This window comes from Panthera tigris, chromosome F2 (assembly GCF_018350195.1).
Source record: "Panthera tigris isolate Pti1 chromosome F2, P.tigris_Pti1_mat1.1, whole genome shotgun sequence".
In the NCBI taxonomy this organism is placed as follows: domain Eukaryota; kingdom Metazoa; phylum Chordata; class Mammalia; order Carnivora; family Felidae; genus Panthera; species Panthera tigris.
The window spans coordinates 38171135-38193040 of record NC_056676.1 but is presented as its reverse complement, the minus strand read 5'-3'; the positions used below and the strand labels follow the sequence as shown (position 1 = coordinate 38193040).

The window sequence follows — 21906 nt, the reverse complement described above, 5'->3', positions numbered from 1 at the left end:
GTCCTGGGCTAGACAACAAGGACACTGTTTTCTAGGAGCTTAAGTCAAGGGTAGAAGGTAGGCATGAATCATATAAATCACACTGACAAACATTTTGTGTACATTTGACCCTGAAGAAAAGAACACTTGTGCCAGAAGGGGCAGTGAGATATGAAGGACGGGAGGACTTCACTTAGAGGGGAAGGGGAGGCAGCCACAGACACTTGTGGCCCACAGGAAGGAAGGAGGACCATGCAGCCCCAGAGCTGAGAAAGAGGAAGAGAAAAATCCAAGATGAGGCTATAGAAGGAAGCACCCAGAACCTTGTAGGTAAATACAGGTATGAATTCTGAGACCTCTGTAAAGCCTTCTATGGGCTTTAGGAGGACGTAACAAGATCATGTTTACATTAAAAAAAAATAACCTTCTACAGAGAAATATCAATAATGTTTCTTTTTTTGAGAGAGAGAGAAAGAGAATGCACACATCCGTGCAAACGGGAGGGACAGCGAGAGAGGGAGAGAGAGAATCTTAAGCAGGTTCCATGCCCAGCACAGAACGAGGCAGGGTTTGGTCTTAACTACTGTGAGATCATGACCTGAGCTGAAATCAAGAGTCAGATCCTTGACCTACAGAGCCACCCAGGTGCCGCCTAATAATGTTTCTGAATAAGAAAAAGTTAGTGAAATAATTAACAATGGAAGGTGGTTCCCACTGCTCCTTTAATTACTTGTCATTAGCTTAAATGTTGAAAAGTCTTTAGGTCTTCTTGATTAATTTGCTGGGGATAACTCTAGTTCCTAAAAAAGACAGAGGCATTTAAAGGGTTGTTTTGTGAAGTCTTGTCCCACAGAAGACTGATTTCACAAATAGCCTATTTAAAAAGAAAAACTTTTAAGGCCTTGGCTTCCCCAGTGCCTTCTTCAAATCATGTCAGTTATCAGTTATACCCACATAAACTTAACAGTTGCAGTGTTAAAGGTCTAAAATGACTACCATGGGAAAGCATCTTCGATTTGGGTATGCACATTAAATCAGATTCCTTCTCTGTGCAGTTTAATGGGAATTGTTGAACAGATTGGTGACCATCTCAACAAGCAGAACAGCATGAAAATAATCTCCTGCTAAGCTTCGTTTATTTCTCTGAAGTTGTGTTTTGTGATTTCTTTCATTTCTTCTGAAGTCCAGAAAAAAGTACCACGCAGAAAAATAACTCTGAAAAGTCCTTAGAAAAGCTCTGTTGTTCTTATCATTCAAACATGTGGCCTGCAGAACAGAGAAAGGTGCTTCTCCATCCCCACTCCATTAGTTGAGCAACTTTATGCCCAACTTAAATGAAAAAAAGTCCAAGATTTAAAAATAACTACATGTTTTCTCAATGTATTGTCTCCTTGAGACATTGAATATTTAAAGCTACAGAGATTCATGAGACAGTTTTGTTATTACCAGAATAGTCATTGGAAAAGCAGTAGATGCCTAAGGAAACTCTAGGTATGGTACACACTCAGGGGGAAGACACCTCACAGAGTCTACACCAACCTTCTCTTGTCCATGTGGTGGATGGAGATGCTAACCTACTCAACATCCCCAGCAAGTTGGAGGGGCAGCTTGGAATAGAAACTGCCTTACTGCACACCAATCAAACCAGGATGTTTTAATATTAAAATGTTAAACAAAAGGTTCTGGAAAGATTTTATTCTAATAAAAATATTTAACGATAATAACAACACAGTCAATGAACATTGTTACCAATGAACGAGTATTTATTTAGTGCTCAGGCTTTGGGCTAAGTAAGCACGTACACTTTATAACAAAAAGCATATAATCTTTATAACAAATACTTCAACAGCCAAGCCTAAGTCCAGTTAGGTCAGAAAGGTCACTCAACCACTAGTGGTGAGCCAGAACACAAACAAGTCCAGGCTCTAGAATCCATGCCCTTAGCCACTCACTTTATTTATCTACCTTGAATATAAAGAGCAGAAATTGAATATACGACCCCTCATGAGAAACCAGATGGAAACTAATAGAGAATCCTAGATTTTGGGGGCACCTGGGAGGCTCAGTTGGTTCAGCATCCAACTCTTGATTTTGGCCCAGGTCACGATCTCATGCATTGTAAGTTTGAGCCCCACTTCGGGCTCCGTGCTGATGGTGTCGAGCCTGCTTGTGACTCTCTCTCTCTCTCTCTCTCTCTCTCTCTGCCCCTTCAGTGCTTCCCTCCCCCCCCCAAAATAAATAAATAAACTTAAAAAAAATTCTCACTCAATTCCAATGCTAAATAAATGTGTATTGTTTTAAAAATGGTTAGCTGTTAATATTAACTTCTTATATTAACATATACATAAATTTTCTTATATGAAATAGTACTTAAAAGTGCAAGAGGTGAGGTGCATCTATCTGGGTTCAAATCCCAGCTCTGGCACTCACGAGCTCTGTGACCTGAGCAAGTTATTTTAACCCTCTTTCCCTCAACTTTCTCGTGTGGAAACTGAGGATAATAATTATGCCTCTTTCACAGAGTTGCCTAAAGGGTTAAATGACTTCACTTATATAACAAGTATGACGCGCAGTGCCTGGTACATAACTCAACGCATGCTCCCACCAACACTACTGCCATCGTCATCAAAATCATGGCAACACCTTCATTATCGCCATCGTCAGCTTACTGGTACCCAGCATAATGGCAGGCATACAGCAGGCTGTCCACAAACATTGAATCGATTTCAGTTCCTACAAATGTATGCTGATTGTTTCTTTAGCCTAAAATGTGCACAGATGACTTATTACTCATTTATCTACCTGTACATCTCCCTAGACAGGAATGTCAGCATCAAGGACCAATTTTGCCTATAATTGATTTCATTTCATTGAAAGGAAAAATGAACAAAAATGGAAGTTTTTTCAAATGGACTGGTTAGATTAGCCAAAAACAAAATCAGCGGCACCACTAGAGGGAGCTTTATTCAAAGGTTGCCAACAGTCAAGCTGCCACCAGTACAGGATTTTTGACGGCTCGCCTAGTCATTCTGCTGCTGGAAGGATCATTCATAAGAGAGACAGACAGACAAACAGACAAACTTTCTCGAAACCAGTTAGAGAAAAAAAAAATTGAAGTGAAAATACTTCCAGGTCTTTAGAGAGAAGCTCAATTTTCCCACTGTCCAAGAGGGAGAGTAATCGGAAGTGCTTTGACCCATTCTGAACAAAGAGGTTACCTGCGTCTTTGCCCCTGTGCTGTACAGGCCAGCCGTCCTTCCCATGGCAGCGGCACTTGGTATGCAGAAGAAAAATGAAGGAATCACGTTGCTGAGGCCGTGGGCCAAAAATTCCTACAAGATGGGTAATAGGAGAATATAGCATTACTCAATCACAATCAACTTTTGGTGACCACAGGTGCACCCTGTCAAAGGATGAGGCTTGTTTGTATCCCATTTCTGTTCTCCCCATTTGTTGTGACTTAACCATCACTACAAAAATAGCTGACTTTTATAGAGTGCTTACAATGAGCCAGAAGCTGTTGCACGCATTTTACTCATTTAATGCTTGTAACCACCTTATAGGGAAGTACAAGGATTTATGGTCTCTGTTGCCCATTTCTCCTCCATCTTTTAAGTCACGATGTTCAAGGCTTTTGCCCCCACCACTCCACCAATGACACCCCCAAAGCTAAATCCAGTGGTTAGATCTTACCTACTTAGCCTAAAAGTGGCATCTGAGATAGTTGCTCACTTCCTCCTCCTTAAAGGCTCCTTCTAGGTCCTTCTAGGACCTCACACTCTCCTATTTTCCTCTTATCTCCCTGACCACTCCTTCTCAATTATCTTTATGGTTCCTTCTCACCAAACCAATCACAAGTATGGGAGCATTTCTCTCTCTGATCCTACATATCCAAATATATGCTGACAACTCACAAGTCTACATCTCCAGCCTGGACCACTCTTCTGAACTCCAGATTCATATGGCCAACCTTCTTCTCGGCATTCCATTTGGATGGCTGACAGGTATCCCAAACTTAACTGAATCTGGTTTATTGCTGTCTACCATCCCCAGTCGTGTCCTCCCACATTCTTCCCCACCTCAAGTTCCAGTTGCTTAGGCCAAAAGCATTAGAGTTATTTTTGACTCCTTCCCCTTTTCCCAGACAGCATCCACAACCAATCCATAATCTGTCTACTTCTCGTCTCCAGCACTGCTACATCCAAGTCATCAAGTATCACCTGGATTATTGCAACGGCCTCCTAATGTTTACCTGTTTCTGCTCTTGCCAGCCAACAAAACAGACACGTATGCCTGTCCCCAGCGAGCCAGCACTCTAATTAGGGGATGCTGACAGTAAACAAGAATAATATGAAAAGCAGAGCAGAGAAGGAAGTGGAAAAATCTGGTGTTTAGATTTTGGTGTACCAAGGAAGGCCTGGGAGGACTGAGATGGGGAAAAACATGGTCTGTGTTATACAGCATTGTGTCCCTTGTTCCTAGACCAGTGTCTGCTGGTACATGGTAGAGCTCAACACACATCCGTTAAATGAATAAATCTGCTTTTTTGCAGATGACAAAACTGGGACACAGAAACAATTAAGGGCACATAGTGTCGGAGTGAGATTTAGACAGAGGTAATTTGCCATTCTTAACCACTATTCCACAGCTGTCCCTGTCGACCTGTGCAAGAATGTAGGGCCATAAGGCTTGAAAGAAGAAACTAGCACGAGCAGATTCAGAAATAGGATCAATAAAATTTTCATTCTTTGGTATTCTTAGAATAAACCCTTGTACCCTTTAGTTTTTTACTAACAAGAATAAGTAATATTAATGAGCACTGGGTGTTGTATGGAAACCAATTTGACAATAAATTTTATATATTTAAAAAAAATAGAAAGGCAAAGAAAAAAAGAATAAGTAATATTAGTGTTTTTGTTACTTTGAAATTCACGGGTTTTTTTTTAAGTCAGAATGCAATGATAAATATATGTAGATTCCCTCCTAAAATCAAAAAGGACATCAAGATGTCCCTCTTCCTAGGAGAAAAAATGATAAATTATAAACCAACCCATGAGGGCCAGATTTTCAGCTTTCTATGGATGATTTTTGAGATTTTCTGTGTTCTACCCATTATTGTTATACACTTAGGAAAGTGACATTTTTCGTAAGTTCAACGTTCTCAGGATCTGAGTAAAGAGTACCATGATACAACAGCTGGGGAGAGGGGCTGGGGGTATACTCCACCTGGTTGTCATCAACTGAATATTTGTATTTTTTGGCAGATCCTTGAGCAAGAGCCAGGGAGGCCACGTAGCCGACAAGTGCCACTCCAAAAGCTTCAGTGATTACTGCAGAGAGGACATTCATTGGGGGAGCTCTAGGTGGAGGGATTCTGTGGAAAGAAAAACCATGCTGAAGTCATCAACTTTCATGTAATTTCTGTAACAACTTGCAATGAATTCAACTGTGGTAATGACTATGAAGTTTACATAGAAAAAGTGAAACACCCGTGTGAAAACCAAGCAGCCTTGCCCTGAGAAGCCCTTTGTTTTCAATATTACTTAGCAGAAAAGCAAAATCACAAGGATCGCCATGGCGACAGCTCCATGCGTCCATCAGGCATTTACGCCCAGGGAATTCAGGTTTTACACTACAGAAACTCTGACTCAAGGAAAATGTTCTGTATCAGAACAAAAGCAAATCTGGAGTGCTCTTTCATTCGAACTTTTCCAAATATTTAATTGGCAGGCGTTAGAGACTGTACTTCCTGCCCTGAGTACTACAGTATTGTACAAACAATGGTTTATTGTGAGCTATAATTCTTGAGCTAATCCCTAACTTCGCCATTGAGTTCATAATCTTAATTATATTTTGAACTTGATCCTTTCACAGTACACTTCACTATGCATCACATATGTGAAGAAAAATGTGGATAAAGGCTCCATCTACCCTCCTTTGTGAAATACAGGCCACAGTTAGCTGTTTCCCAGTTTTAAAGAACTGTTTAAATTATTTCTTTCAACTAATACCCAGCCATTGTATTACTGTGTTTTGAAAAGCACTTGAGCCAAGGTATTGTTGATTTATATCCCTGATGATACTTTGGAAGACTTACTTCCTCTTCAAAAACAAACAAAAAATCCCTCTGGGGAAAAAGTAGGGACAAAAGGGAAGATAATTGATGTTGACTTAATACCTAGCATGAAAGTGGAATGTTCAACCCTTTCAATTAGCAGTTTCATTATCTACACAACCCTAGACCAAGCGCCACTCATGCACTCTGGCAGAGAAAACATTTTAAGAAAGTTTAGGTAATGCATATAAGTCACAAATCGAATGGTAGAGCTGGGGTTCACCATCTCTTTTCAATGCCACACTCCTTCTATGATTCCTTAAGAGAATGGGTCTAGAAAGGTCATTCAAAATTAAGGAGAAAAAAAGCAGCGGGGGAGAGGCGTGATTTTTTTTTTTTATCCACTAACTAAAGTTTACCCCCAAGAGAAATTGATCTGTAACATTACAGGCCCTAAGATATCTTAATATGATGTACAAAGCATTGCCATTTCAGAGTATATGAATTTCTGTTTTCTAAAAACTGAGCTTGACTAATTATTAACAACAATAAGCTGACCCAAAAGAAACAGTAAGTTGACTTTTGAAGGTGGAAAAGTAGAGAATCCTGTAGAAAACCCAAGATGATTTAAATAATAATCTGTATCTACATAAAGGCTAAAGATAGTTGTTTTTTCTAGTTATCTTGATAACCTCTGAGAATTTTTCTATGTTCTTCAGTTTTAATGTAATTAGAAACCAAAATTTTGGACTGGAAGATAAAAATACAGAGGACTCAACAACTGTAACTTTGCTGGACATTTATAAACACTGGTGTATATATAGCCCATTAAGAGGGAATAACCCATAACACACCCCTCTCTTCCCTAAGATGTCTTTATGTTCCTTCAGACTATATTTGGATCACGTTTTGCCCTTCAGGGTCAACATTTCACGTTAACCTTCCTCTTAGTGTCCACAGGAAGGCTTTAAGAAACCTTCTCCACTTTCACCCTCCCTCACCATTATATACCACCTAGGCCTATGTGCGGGGTTATTATTTCAGATGATGCTTCTGTACTTTTACTATGTATGAAGTGAAATAAAAATAGTCATAAGAATATGTGAGTGGAATAGGGAACAATAAATCCCAGGGGTGTGACCATAATTTGAAAATTCAATGCCTTCCTTTTTTCCCCAAATAATATTTTAGTAAATAATTTGCAAATCTTTCACCTGAAGTAAGGCTGTATAAGACAGTCATCAACTTCCCTACTAATAGGCAAACAGTTTATGAAGTTACTCTTTCTCCATATGTGTATTATTTCTTCCTATGATTTTCAAACAGAAATTAATTAGAATTTTGTCCTATAGAGAGCCTTTGAAAGAAATGAAATCCATAGCCACCTACCCCAAGTCCTTTCCTTCATCAAAACCAAACAAACCAACAAAAAAGGAAGAAAGAAAGAAAAAGACTACATTACCCTTTTGGAATATGACCAACTACTTCTAATCCATATGTGATTTCCATATTGGTACAATAACAAGCAAATGATGCAGCAATAATCTGTGTGGTTCCATTTGAAAAAAGAAAAAGAAAATTATTACTGGCCTCTCAAACACCTTGAAACTATTTTTAAAAGTAAACATTGTTCATGTGCCCGATGCACAGACTTAAAAATTAAGAAAATTTTAAAAATGAAAAAAATCCCTCCGAAATTTGTGAGCACTTGATTTGCAGCCTCAAAAGTTAAATGGCATCCAACAATATGGCTTTTCTAATATCCTTCCTATGTGTCTATCCAATTATGTCTGATTTTGAAGGGGCGCAGAACAGAATATAGGTGTGTATGTGTGTGTGCAGATACCACAACCAACCTAAATACCTGTGTCTCAGGACGTGAGGGAATGCCTTGTAACACAGCACGATTTCCCTCCATGACACCAACCTCTCAGGAGTTTGAGATATTGCATTAATATTCCTATATAGGTTAGTTGTCAGCGATGATTGACAGTCTCCTTGGGAAATTTTTAATTTTGAGCTTTCACTATTTCTTGAAGCAAAATATACTAGTTAATAACATGCTGGACTCACTGTTTTTAAAGTCACCTCCGTGGAATCTCAGGTGCCCTACACTCTGCTATATGACATATGATAAGCAAGGTCAGGTCTCCTCTGCCTGTGTGCATAATCACCTGTAAAAGGTATGTTCGGAACTCAGTTCAGCCTTTGTTTTTCCTACCATGCCACCCCCATGTTTTCCATCCATTTTCACGTTCTCTTGTCATTCTTCTGATAATTTTAGTAGGTACTAGAAATTTCACATGATTATGGTATCAGTTTAGATCTTATACACGACACTTTTTCTTTTTTGTCAAAAAGAGGCACACCAATTATCTATTTAAAGTACAAAGTTACCATATAATGGCCAGAAAAAAGGTTTAACAAAACCACACTAGCAAATTAAGGCATATTTGAAAATTAATGCCCAATAACATTATTTTGTAGGGATTTTTCCGATCTGTGTATTTCTGTTCTGTGATGATATTTAACCAAATTTACAGAGGGTTTTAAAACAACAGGTAGACTCACAAAGCAAAACAGCCTTGAGAATGTTTTTAAAAGGTAATAAAACTATGCAGATTATACTGTTAAACATAATAAATATTGTGATATAATAGTGTTTTCTGATGAAGATAGCAGTAGTTAAAAAGTCAGGCCTATTAGGTTAGAATCAGAAGTATTAACGTATTCGAAAATCCCTAAGACAATTAATAAATTTAATTGCTAATAATTTCCAAGAAATATTTACATCAGGTCAGAAAATACTATGAGATATAAAAGAAAATATACCATAGGCACAAAATATTGGTTCCTTCTTGAAATGATCACACAAGGTGGAGGACTTGTAGCCAATATTAAAATCAAGGAATCTAAGCCGCTGAATTGGCTTCCAGACAACATCTTATTTCCTCACTGTATTTCTTTGACATGATTCAACTTCCTTTATCAGCCAAGTCATTGGTCCCTCTTCAATATTATTTTAGTATTATAGGTGTGTATAAGACACGCACTGCCCTTAGACTTGGGCAACATGGGATACATGTCCAGGCAGGTCCAGTGCTTTAGAAGGTTCTAATCTGGCCCTCCTCAACCTGTTGCCCTTCTCATACAAGGAGAGCTTTGTAGGGATGAAGGGATGCGTCCAACTCACCTGTCCCTGTCTTTCTGGACGACACTTTGGATACTCAAGAATTGATGATTTCCTGCCCAAATGGCCCATGCCTGCTTTCGGAGTATCTCCCCCAGATTCACCCTCCCAACGTGGCCCATGGAAAGGCCAAGGGACAGTTCTGGTGTGGAAGAGTGAGGATGTGTTTGGAGTTTAGATAATGGGACAGGAATAGCCACACATATACATACGAATCTCTGTCCCACCTACAGGGGACAGAGTCAGAGGAGGAAGAGGAGGGGCAGGCCAAAGAGCGGGCTGGCTCTCCCCAGGCTACCTTCTTCTGGCAGAACTGGAAGGAATGGGAAAATTCTCTATTCTGTTCAAGGTAAGCACTGTGGCATTTTAGTCAAACTAGGAAAACAAAACCTGTTTCCTTTAACACGTTGGTCTATAAATTTTAAGTATTCAGGCCCGAATTAGCACTTTTACCTTGGCTCTTGCAAATATTAGGAGGAACCTTGTGTAAGAATTACCTCTCTCTCTCTCTCTCTCTCTCTCTCTCTCTCTCTCTATATATATATATATATATATATATATATATATATATATATGGATAAAAGATACTTCTTACTAGTTTTGCATTGAATAAGTAATTTTTTTTTTATTATCAGCTAAAGGGCCTTGTTACCTAAGGTTTGGTTTCAATTTTTTGTTTTCATGCAACTTATGTAGTAATAAAGCTTCCCAAGATATAATAAGATTTCTTAATACTTATAGGACTTTGGAATAAAATGGTATGTTTCACAGTTGTTGCTGTGAAAACTAATAATTATAGTACCCTCCACTTTTATGGCTTATTTGAAATACACACAAACACACATTATATTGATCACATATGTTACACGCATCTCCATAAATTATCAGGAGTATAGAATCATCCAAGGTCTAGCTATGGAGAGAGGCCATCCATCTCAGTTCTACAGAAATATGTCATAGTCCTCAGAGAGCTTCCAATGTGCTAAGCTTACATGTTTATGTAAACCTACACCACTTCAGCAATATGAATAAATATTTCAAGAGGTGAAATGATTTGGACACCTCTTGTCCTGTACCTGTATAACCCAAAGACCATTAAAAAACTACAGTCAGTTAATGATAGGTTAGTAGGCTGTGATTGTGTTAATATTTCATTTTCAACTTGTGCTTTGTTTAATTAAGAGTCCTCATTAGAGGCTCTTAAAATTTCAAAATGCAGTTTGTAATGCCATAAACCTTAATGTAAAGCATAATTCATTGCTTTGCCAGGTACAACAATGAAAAATATATTAGAGAACCAGGCCTGGCCCATGAAAATCATGAGTATCCTTTCAATAAAGCAAAATTAGGTCAGCAAAAAAGGTGTTAATAACTCTATCAATCACTAATGGACATTGGTCAACTGATAATACTTCTCTGCATATCATACAGATGCCATATTAGTAGGATGGGGTATCACTTTTTATAGCTTTTAGGGAGAATCATTCCTGAGATCTTCTGAGTCTCACCCTTAGAAATGTCTTCTTATTTAAAATCTGAAGCTATATGTTCTATTATTTATGTAAAAAAATTACAAGCATATGAGAAATGCTGTGTAAATTGAAAACATGTGTGCCTCCTTTTTTAAAAAGTATGGACTCAAAATGTTTCCTGTTCTTACATTAATGTATAGCCCTGCAAAATTAGCCTGACTTTAATGAGAGACAGGAATAGTTGTGGGTTACTGTAGACAATAGAGTGAACCTCTGCAGGTTACCCCAACAACTGGCAAGCACTGTAAGGCAGAAGGCTAAATGTTGATTTCATACTTACCAAAACTAAATCGACAGGAAGAACAACTTTAATTTTCCTTTTAAACTGTTCATTCAGCTCTTTAACCAGAACAAGCACCACGATGCTCAGCAAGGATAACAGCAGTGCTTCCAGTCGGACAGACTTGATGTTTTCAAAGACATATGCATAGATCTACAGTGATAAGGAAAAATACAAACAAAATTCAGGGTCATCCACAATATACCAACATCGAAATCTGGCTCCAAATGAACTCAGTGATGTTTCACAAAAATATGTTAACGGATGGGGGGGGGTGGAAACGTGGGATGTAAAGGGTGGCCAGTGCTGATCCAGAGCAAGTACATTTGCATGTACAAAATTGCTTTGCCCTTGATTCTCCCATTAAACTCAGTGTTTGCTCCTTCCTACATAAGGACATGGCTAGAGAGAATGACTCTTCTGAGTCTTTCCCAGGACACTTCAATGGGCAGAGTGCTAAAACTCATTACCTACATGCAGATTCATCAGTAAGAGCAGTAAGGGGACATAGGCTCTTCCTCAAATTTCAGGATCAAACATGCACTCGTACTTTAAATATCTATGGATACATCTGGAGAGTTAATAGCTCTGCATAAGGAGATATTTGCATTTATCTGTGTCTTCCAAATTCTCTCTTACAAAGATATAGCACTTGTATAATTTTAAAGATTTTAAACAGACCTTAAATGCTTATCTTCAACATGTCCCTTAACTCCTCCTTCTGCTGGATCATGCTATAATTTTTATAAGCTCATTTCTGTTTGTCCACAACAAATTCTTCAAGTCATTTCAGGTGATCTAAATTAGCTTTCACTCTAGCTCACACGCTATTCTCACAGTAGCCCAACTTATTGATTGATACTTTGGCCTCTCTTTTTAGTATCTCAAATATAATTTGACCACAACTAAAAATACTGGATCAAAATATTATGTATATAATGGATCAAAAGAGCTTACATAGACTATGTTCCTTAGCATCTCCTAAAATTCTGCTCAGCAGGTTTCCTAATTACAGGACCCTCTGGTCCAGCGATCAGGAACATACATGAGGGATGTTGTAAAGGAGGTGTAAAGGAGATTCATCAGGCTAGCTGAACCTCAATTCAATATGTTAAATGTTACCATTAACACCGTAACTCTTTCAAATAAATAAGTAAAATAAACTCAGTTAAAATGGAGCCTCACTAAGTGAAAGGGACCAGGGTATAATGTAGGTAATCCAGAATCCCCTTTGTCCACACAGTTTAAAAACAAAACAACAACAGAAAAAACCAAAACATTACATGAATGATCAGATACATAAGGAATAATTAGCTTTACCTGTTATCTTTTTCATAGTATTCTATTTTATCCCACACTCTGAGGGTACTATAATCTCATAGTTACCTGCGGTGCAGACAGTATTTTTTCTGTCTCTATGGATGGTAATTGCTCACAGAATTCCTACAGCAAGTGAAGGAGCAGGTTCCACTTCCCATAGTCACCCCTTACTCAATGTCAAGGACTAAAATCCAAAATGTTACTCAGTGAAATATTTTCTATAGGAGATGGGGTTAGGGGAATGTTAAAAAATTTTTGTCCAAATACATAGCTTTCTGATGATTAAAGGATAAAATTGAGAATATCATTCAGATGATTTGTCAAGGAAAAACACAAGGATCCAAATGTTTTAAAACAGAGGATTATTCCTTCTGTTTCATGCATGGTATTAAAAGTATGCCCTTTTCCAAAGAAGACATCTAGATGGCCAAACAGACACATGAAAAGATGCTCAATGTCAGTCATCATCAGGGAAATACAAATCTAAACCACACTGAGATACCACCTCACACCAGAATGGCTAAAATGAACAAATCAGGAAACTACAGATGCTGGCGAGGATGTGGAGAAATGGGAACCCTCTTACACTGTTGGTGGGAATGCGAACTGGTGCAGCCACTCTGGAAAACAGTGTGGAGGCTCCTCAAAAAATTAAAAATAGATCTACCCTATGACCCAGGAATAGCACTGATAGGAATTTATCCAAGGGATACAGGAGTGCTGATTCATAGGGGCATGTGTACCCCAATGCTTAAGGCAGCACTTTCAACAGTAGCCAAATTATGGAAAGGGCCTAAATGTCCATCAGCTGACGAATGGATAAAGAAGATGTGGTTTATATATACAATGGCATACTACTTGGCAATGAGAAAGAATGAAATCATGCCATTTGCAGCAACGTGGATGGAACTGGAAGGTATTATGCTGAGTGAAGTAAGTCAGTCAGAGAAGGACAGATATCAAATGTTTTCACTCATATGTGGATCCTGAGAAACTTAACAGAAGATCATGGGGGAGGGGAAGGGGAAAAATAGTTACAAACAGAGAGGGAGAGAGGCAAATCATAAGAGACTCTTAAATACAGAGAACAAACTGAGGGTGGACGGGGGTGGTGGGGAGAGGGGAAATGGGTGATGGGCACTGAGGAGGGCACTTGCTGGGATGAGCACTGGGTATTGTACGTAAGCGATAAACCACAGGAATCTACCCATGGTACATTCCAAGAGCACGCTTTACACAGTATGTTAGCCAAGTCGACAATAAATTATATTAAGAAACTAATAATAATAAATTAAAAAAATAAAAAAAATAAAAGTATGCCATGAGAGTGCCTATATAAGAAAGGGGAGAAATTTACTAAACTCCAAGCCATACCAAATTTGCTGTAATGTGCGTTTTGAGAACATGTGTTTGCAGTAATAAAAATGACCACCCCAGAATGAAAGGAATGACAAAACAAAACAAAAACAAAACAAAACAAAACAAAACAACAAGAACAACAAAAACCAGGGTTTTTATTGTCTGTCTGAGTTAAACTACAACTTGTAGAACAAAGCACATCCCACAAGATGCTCCAGAAGAACATGGGGGCGGGCAAAGTTTTGCTAGAACCAGCATGAAGAACACAACAGAAAAGCAGGCTGATGAGGAGCGTCATCTAATGACTGTCATGTGGACCCACACAAAGAAGTCACAGCTAAAGTCAGCTTGTAGGCAACGAGTGGCATATGGGGACAGAGATAGGAATAGGGATAGGGATACACATATACACACACATACTTACACATATTTACATACGTTCATTTAATGCAAGTCTAGGCATCCTAAGTACACATTAAAATTTCTCATTTCTCATATAAATCCAGTCATCTTAGAATGCTATCACACACTAAGCTTCAGTAGATAAAAATTCCTATTGAAGATCAACTTCACTTCTCAGACCTCTGAGGATCAAAGACAGTTTATATGTGTACAGATAAATAAATAAGCTATTTTATCACAGCTGACCAAACTGTTTAATAAAATAGGAGTTTAGCTCATTTTGAAACTATAATACTAGTTCTCTAAATGGACCATTTACTATAACTTGACATAAAATGAAAAATATCCTTTTGGGATGAGCACTGCGTGTTGTATGGAAACCAATTTGACAATAAATTTCATATATTGAATAAAAATGAAAAATATCCATATGTATAAACAAATCCATTTTGAGGTATTTTAAAGAATAAAAATAGACTATTCATAATACACCTATTGTTTCTTATGTTCTTTACTGAAGCACTCACTAAACATTTGCGCACACACTCAAATTTATTTATATAATGTGTTTTTATCTGATTTGATCATTCTTAAGGTTTTATTGATGGATTCTCAACTTCTAGAATAGTGTCTGGCTGAGAGACACTAAACAAATATCGTTGAATGAATAAATACTTTGGCCTAATGTAGTAAAAATAATCATAAATCCGTAAAGAGGAGATTTTACTCTGAATAAGCAGAATGACGAAGAGAGGCAGGACCCAGACTCTTCTTTCCTCACCATCAATACCTGATCTACATCATATTAAGGGTATTTGTAGTTATCATTTATTTATTCTGTCAACATGTTTGTGTAAAAGGCCTAGGTCTAAATGTTAAAGCTACCGTTGCAGTAAATTTCAAGTAATTGATTTTTTATATCTGCTATCTGATCCCGATAATCAGATTTTTAATAACTCCACTTTTATAAGAATGAAGCAAAATCTAAAGCTAAAAAAAAATTCATATTCAGGATTTAGTTAAGGGGGTCATACCCTTTCAACAGTTTCACATTTATACAACTGTTACTGAAGTTCTGAACAAGGCCCTGTAAAGAAATACTTATAAATGAAGAAAAATCTAAATTATATCCATTTTGTTAAACTTAATAAGGCAAAGGGAAAGATCTTAACTTTTTAGAAATACTAATAGTATTCAAAACTAAATGGACTTTTGGGATGCCTGGGTGTCTCCGTTGGTTAAGCATCTGACTCTTGATTCTGGCTCAGGTCATGTTCTCATGGTTTGTGAGTTTGAGCTCTCATTGGGCTACAGGCTGACGGTATGGAGCCTGCTTAGGATTCACTCTCTCCAGCTCTCTCTGTCCCTCCCCTGCTTGCACTCGCGCTCTCTGTCTCTGTCTCTCTCTCTCCCTCTCTCAAAATAAATAAATGAACATTTTTTTAAAAAATTAAGAAAACACAAACTAAATGGACTTTCTGTCCAATACTCAATTAACCAGAAAATTCTATCAACCAATTAACAGAAAACTCAGTCAACCAAAATATCCTTTTTGCCAGCATTCTAGTTGCTTTAGGTTTTGCAGTAATGAAATCTCCATGACAGAAAAAAAGGATTTTAATGTTTTAAGTATATAATGCTTCATCGACAACTCTTCAGTAGCAGCAATGAGTATATTTCTGAACTATCTACAAAGAGACCACACGGAATATGCTAATATGTATTTCTATGCCAAAAAGAATATATAAACCCTTTAGTACTATTATTTGTTGTTCCTGTGCTATTTTTGTGTTAGGAATCTGTCACAAATCACTTTCTGTTTCACTACAGAAACAACAGAGTGATAGTACAATCAGCAAACCTTAATAAATCTGTCAGTATGCTACTGTATAATAGGTAGAAAGTACTAATCTGTAATCCACGGGTCTTGATTCCCCGTATATGACTTTGAGTCTATCATTAAGCACAAAACCAAGAATCCGTCTAGAAAAAAATAGTAACATTCATAAATGCTTGCTACCATGTGTTCAGCCTGTGGTCTGAAAACACACGTGGCATCATCTGTGCACAGACATGTATTTAAAATCCATCAAGCGCACTTATAAGAGACAGAAGAGAAGAAGACACAAACATAGAGTGGAAGGCTTTGTGGTAACAGAGGCACAGTGTGGTGTGATGCATCCAGGAGCCAAGGAATGTGCAGACCCACCAGAAGCTGGAAGACAAGGAAGGTTTCCCCCTAGAACCTCCAGAGAGAGTGTGGCCAGGCTAATGTCTTGATTTTGGACTTCTGGACTCCAGGAATGTGAGAATAGATTTCTGTGGTTAAGCCACCAGGTTCCTGGCAAACTGCAATAGTTTTCACAGGACACTAACATAGTTATCAAGTCAAACGCTTCTCATTGCTGAGACAACTCAAAGAGGGTGTCAGGGACTCAGCTGTGCTCCCCTAAAATTCATAAGCTGAGGCCCTAACCTCCAGTACCTCATAACGTGACTATACATGGAAAGAGGGCCTTTAAAGAGGTAATTACATGAAAATGAGGCCATTAGCATGGGCCCTAGTCCAATCTGACCGGTGTCCTTATAAAAGGAGGCGATGAGGACATACAGAGACACCAGCGATATGCACGCACAGAGGGAAGACCAGGTGAAGAAGCAAGAGGGTGGCCATCCGCAAGCCAAGGAGAGAGGCCCCAGAGGAAACCACCTGTCCTGGCATCTTGATGATTGATGTCCAGCCTCCAGAGCTGTGAGAAAATCCACGTTTGTTGTTTGATTCATCTAACTGTGGCGGCTTGTTACAGGTGCCCTGGCAGACTGCCACAGAGGTATGGGTGACTCAGATCTTTTCCCTTTGGAATTTCATATATACCCTAGTTAATCACCCTCTCTTCCAGTTAACTAAGATAGAAGTATTTTTAAGACAGAAAGTGAAACTAAACAGAAAGCTTTAGTAACAATCACTACATAATTAATACCATTAAGAGAGACAGCCAGCTGATGTAAGCATCTCTCTCAGATAACAAGGCATGGCGGATAGCTGTGGTAAGGATCTTAACAAAAGTGCCTAACAAAGGCAGTATTTAGAAGACACTTGTCAGAGCCCCAAAGGCCTCAATAATCAAGCAGCTGAACAGACTCATTCTGTAGATGTGGAAATCTAGGCTGTAAAGATTCATGACTTACTAGGTGACTTGGCTTGCAAGTGACAGAGTCGGGGCTGCGATGCAGATGCCCCAAAGCCTAGACCAGCCCATTTACCAGTTTACCACTGACTCACTCACTACTCCTCTCTTCCAGTCCAGCATACAATTTTTCCAAACTTTCCTGGTGCTTCCTGTTTTCCTTGGAATGGCAACACCACCCCTTTGAAGGGGAGACCACCATGGCACATGCAGTCTTTGATTTTGGTTGTTAGTGGTGGGATGTCGAGGTACCTGGCCGCAACTCAGGCAAACCAACCCTTCTCACTCCTGGCCCTGCATCTTTGACATCAGTAGCAGAATCATGCAAGGCAAGCGAGAAAGCCTTCCAACTTGATTCTAAAAGCTGCGAGTACAGGGACCACGACTGTTTTTTCTTAACATATGCATATCTGGTGAAAGTCTCCTTGCATCTATACAGTGCATTCACCTTAACTCCTTCTTACCACCCTAAATGGAGAGGAATTTTCACATTTTTGTTATCACAAGCGATGTGGGGAGGGAAACTTGTGGGAGAAAGAATGGGAGAGACTGTTTCAATATCATCACTTTCTAGAAGAGTGGGAGAATTAACATTTCTAGGCACGAGGCTAGCCATCTTATGTGCAATGACTCATTTAATTTCCCAATTAATAAAAGGTGAGTCTTATCATTTCTCCTTCACTTGTCACGTTACCCACATTCAATTACACAACCTGGCTTCCTTCATTAACATTATCTGAGATGATTCTGTTCACCAGTCTGCCTATTCCTGCCCTACTTCCTGCCCTTTCAGTATTTCAATAAAACTCCATGGGAACAGGAATATTATTTTTCAAAGGCATCCTCAATGCCTATGAGGCAGTTAGTTAATATTTACTAAGGAAATCAATTCTAGTGGTTCTTGACTCAAGGATGCACACTAATCTCTTCCCGTCCACGTGTAGCTTGGAAAATCTCCCCAGATTAGTCTGTTGAACATTTTTGATTTTGAAGCCTCACACTTAGTCCAACTCTCCCATCTGGCAGGTGATGAGACTGAAGTCTGCTGTCAGCCCTGGCTTTTTTTTTTTTTTTCTGACTTTTGTTCTTAAAGTCAGCTTTCACCTCCTTGGGACCTTTAAACATGACCTACAATTGCCCAGACATGCCCTCTCCCTGCTCCAACTCACTTTCAACTTTATTATGTTTGAATCCCACCTCTAAGCAGATATAGATTTTGCTTAGGGATCCCTAAAGCCATCTCCAATCCCTCCAAAATTGATGCTGGTACTCGTTCTCCCTGTTCTTAAGAATTTGATGTCTCCTATAAACTTTGCCTGCATATCATTATATCATTAAACATTTTGAGATAAGCATTGTTAAATCAAATGCCTCAAATCCCTCTACATCCTAAAGTAGCACAAACAGAAAAACAACAGAAATATGAAGCTGAAAATTTAACCCTAGGCTGTATTTTCATGAGGACAAACAAGACCTCAAAAGGAAGAAAGAAAACACAACACTCTATTATTTTTTACATAATTATATGCAGACTTCTCATCAATAAGTGCTTCTCACACTGGGCATAAATCCATTCAGTATTGCTTTAAGGGATAAATGAAGTCTGCAACCAAAACGTGAACTAGGGGAAGTATGGTGTGTTAGACACGAGAGACAACATTGGGTACACGAAACTCACAACATGCACAACCAAGCTTGCCACAGCCCAGGTGGCATCCAGCCATCGCTTGTTTAGAACACTAAGTTTAAGTTGAATTACTTGAGCATGGATTTTGGAGTGCTGCATTTTTTAGTAAATTGTGGGGGATAGAGAGGGCTTAACCCAAGATGGTCGCGTGGCAAAAATAGTTGCCCTCTGCTTGAGAATTGTAAAGCAACCTTTGTTGCAAATACCCATATAATTGTTCCGTACCCAAGTTAAACCTGCCACATTTTCTATCCCCTGCATCGCTGACTGAATCAAGCTGCAGATGAACATTCATTTTCTTTCCCTTCAATTTATTCTGTCCATTTTTCAGAGTATGTTGAACATCCCTGCAATTCACAATAGACATGTCACAATAACTGCAGAGAAAACATAGGCTTTCATAAACCACCAAAGTGTGTTCTTGATTCAGAATTCCCAGAGGGCTTAGGTCTTCAAAGTAGATTTAGTCTCCACATATAAACCTCATTTGTACATATTTAATTGTGATCTCATTCTCTATTTAAAAAAAAAAAAGTTTCATTGGCTCCGATTTCCTTCTGACGTTTCTATCCCATTTCATTAACATTCTTGGTTCCTGCTTTGCAGCCTTCAGGGATGTTCACACTAGAAAAGTGCTTCGCTTGTACTTCAGGGATGGGGGCAGGAATGAAACTGCTTTTCAGTTTTGAAACTCCTCATATTTAAGGAAGGAAATAAAAACTTCCAAAAAGGGTAGTTGAATATATTGCCAAGCTTGACTTGTGCTCTCTGGTTTAATGTGCAGAACTGTACATAATTATTTAGAACAGTACTCATATAAAGCCATGCCAGTGAAACTAACTTTGCCAAATTTATCATATGTTGCTACAGGCCGAGACACTGGCGCCATCTCAAAGAAATCCACATGTGCTAATATGAACTAGGAATTTTTGTAATTTTTATTGTGCCTTTTGGGGAAACATCCTTTCTAATAAAAGGATACATTATCATTTCTCAGTTAAAACAATTTATTCTAGAGAAGAATTAAACTTTCCCTCTTATCTGTTTGGGGAACCAACTATCAGTCAAATATTTGAATCTTAAGAACAACAGGAATGAAACAATGTAACTGGTGAGCCAGAGTCGCAAGACAGAATTGACCTTTGTAATCTTATTGCTTCTGCTTACTTTTAAATATATTCCAGCAGTGTTTATAATTTATTAAGCGAGTTTATAACCGTTGGGGATGGTGAGTTGAATAGATGGAAATATTTTTCAATGAAAATAAACTAAAAAACAGAATTTCTTCAATTCTGATGACTAACCCTTATTAAGAGCAGATACAGTTTTTTTTAAAGTTTTATAAATTTCGAAGTCATATTTCTAAGTTGCAAAAAGAGAAGTAAGTTTGTTTTACTATTTAGCTTTGATTATTTGAGTCCTCCGCAGATTATAGGAAAAGTATCTATTACTATTCTATTATTATTAATAGATAACAGTATATATTACATAAGTAGCACTTTATTTTTTTTTTTAATTTTTTTTTTTCAACGTTTATTTATTTTTGGGACAGAGAGAGACAGAGCATGAACGGGGGAGGGGCAGAGAGAGAGGGAGACACAGAATCGGAAACAGGCTCCAGGCTCTGAGCCATCAGCGCAGAGCCTGACGCGGGGCTCGAACCCACGGACCGCGAGATCGTGACCTGGCTGAAGTCGGACGCCCAACCGACTGCGCCACCCAGGTGCCCCCATAAGTAGCACTTTAAAAAAAATCTTAGTTATATCCAATATGCATTACTAGTATAAAGATAATGGCTTCTATTTAATGAACACTTATTATATTCCAGAAATTTCATTTAGGGAATGACTCCCAATAGTTATAATTATCACCAGTTTACAGAGCAGGAGCCAAAGATACTTAGTCATTTGGTCAAAGCCAGAGTTCTGATCTGAATCTGGGCTTTTAAAATTCTAAAGTTCTTTCTCCTGTTGCCTCTTTCTAAGGAAAAGAAAAGATAGATCAATTAGTGTCTACTTGATTGTATGGGCCCTAATAACATCACCAGAGCTAAAAGTTAAATCAGAGAAAAAAACTGGTATTTACCCACTCCTTTAAAGATCATTAAGAAACAGCCATAATTTAAATTCATTAGAAGTATATGAATTTAGAGATAAAACTTGCAGAACAAAGGGAAAAGTAAAGCATTATGTGTGAAGGGATTTAGGAAGGCAAAAAAAAAAGATGAATTAGGACTAATTCCATTCACTTATTATTGGAAATATAGGAGCATCATAATAGTGTTCCAGAGGATCCATTTGCATAGAAAGACCCTAGAAATTCCAAGGCACTCAAAAAGCTTTAGTGGGGTTTAACACTTCTGGGAGAGCCCCTCATCTTACGAAGTTGGGTAACAGTTTTCAGGTAGAAGAGAAAAAGTGGTCTAACTATTGAGCTTAGCTAGCATTGGTCGCATGTGATCTACAGACACAGAAAACGGAAATGCATCAGGGCAGATCTCCTTCTTAAGACCTGCCAGAGACCTTTCCTATAATCTGACAGGGCAGAAGTGAGCACGGTACCAGCACCTGTATCTGATTCAAATTGTTCTCTACAAGTGTTCTGCATGGGGCACCTGGGTCTGTTGGTTAAGGGTCTGACTTTGGCTCGGGTCATGATCTCAGGGTTGATAAGTTCGAGTCCCACACGGGGCTCTGCACTGTTAGTGCAGAGCCAGCTTGGGATTCTCTGTCTCTCTCTCTCTCTCTCTCTCTCTCCCTCTGCCCCCTCCTCCACTTGCACTCTCTCTCTCTCTCAAAATAAATAAACTTACAAAAATAAAAATAAAAATGTTCTGCTGAGGCAAGAACATCAACCAGCCCAGAGCAACCAAAGGGATGGAGATTTTGCACAGAATCAGGCATCGCCCAGGTAA

The 21906-nt window shown here is 38.5% G+C and overlaps 1 protein-coding gene across 5 annotated transcripts in view; it reads right to left on the bottom strand.

Annotated features, from left to right (window-relative positions):
* SLC26A7 (solute carrier family 26 member 7) overlaps positions 1 to 21906 on the bottom strand; it is a 125608-nt gene that overhangs the window by 51383 nt on the left and 52319 nt on the right. For 4 of the 5 annotated variants that reach the window (XR_006212848.1, XM_007084335.3, XM_042972865.1 and 1 more), the window contains 4 exons: positions 11037 to 11189; positions 7497 to 7579; positions 5206 to 5353; positions 3198 to 3311 (listed from right to left, as the gene is read on the bottom strand). Coding sequence is in view for 4 of the 5 variants with exons in the window: in XM_007084335.3 (XP_007084397.1) it covers positions 3198 to 3311; positions 5206 to 5353; positions 7497 to 7579; positions 11037 to 11189 (498 nt within the window). In the remaining variant the exon portion in view is untranslated. Of the gene's footprint in view, positions 1 to 3197; positions 3312 to 5205; positions 5354 to 7496; positions 7580 to 11036; positions 11190 to 21906 lie in introns of those variants that run through there. The other variant, XM_042972867.1, reaches the window with a different exon arrangement.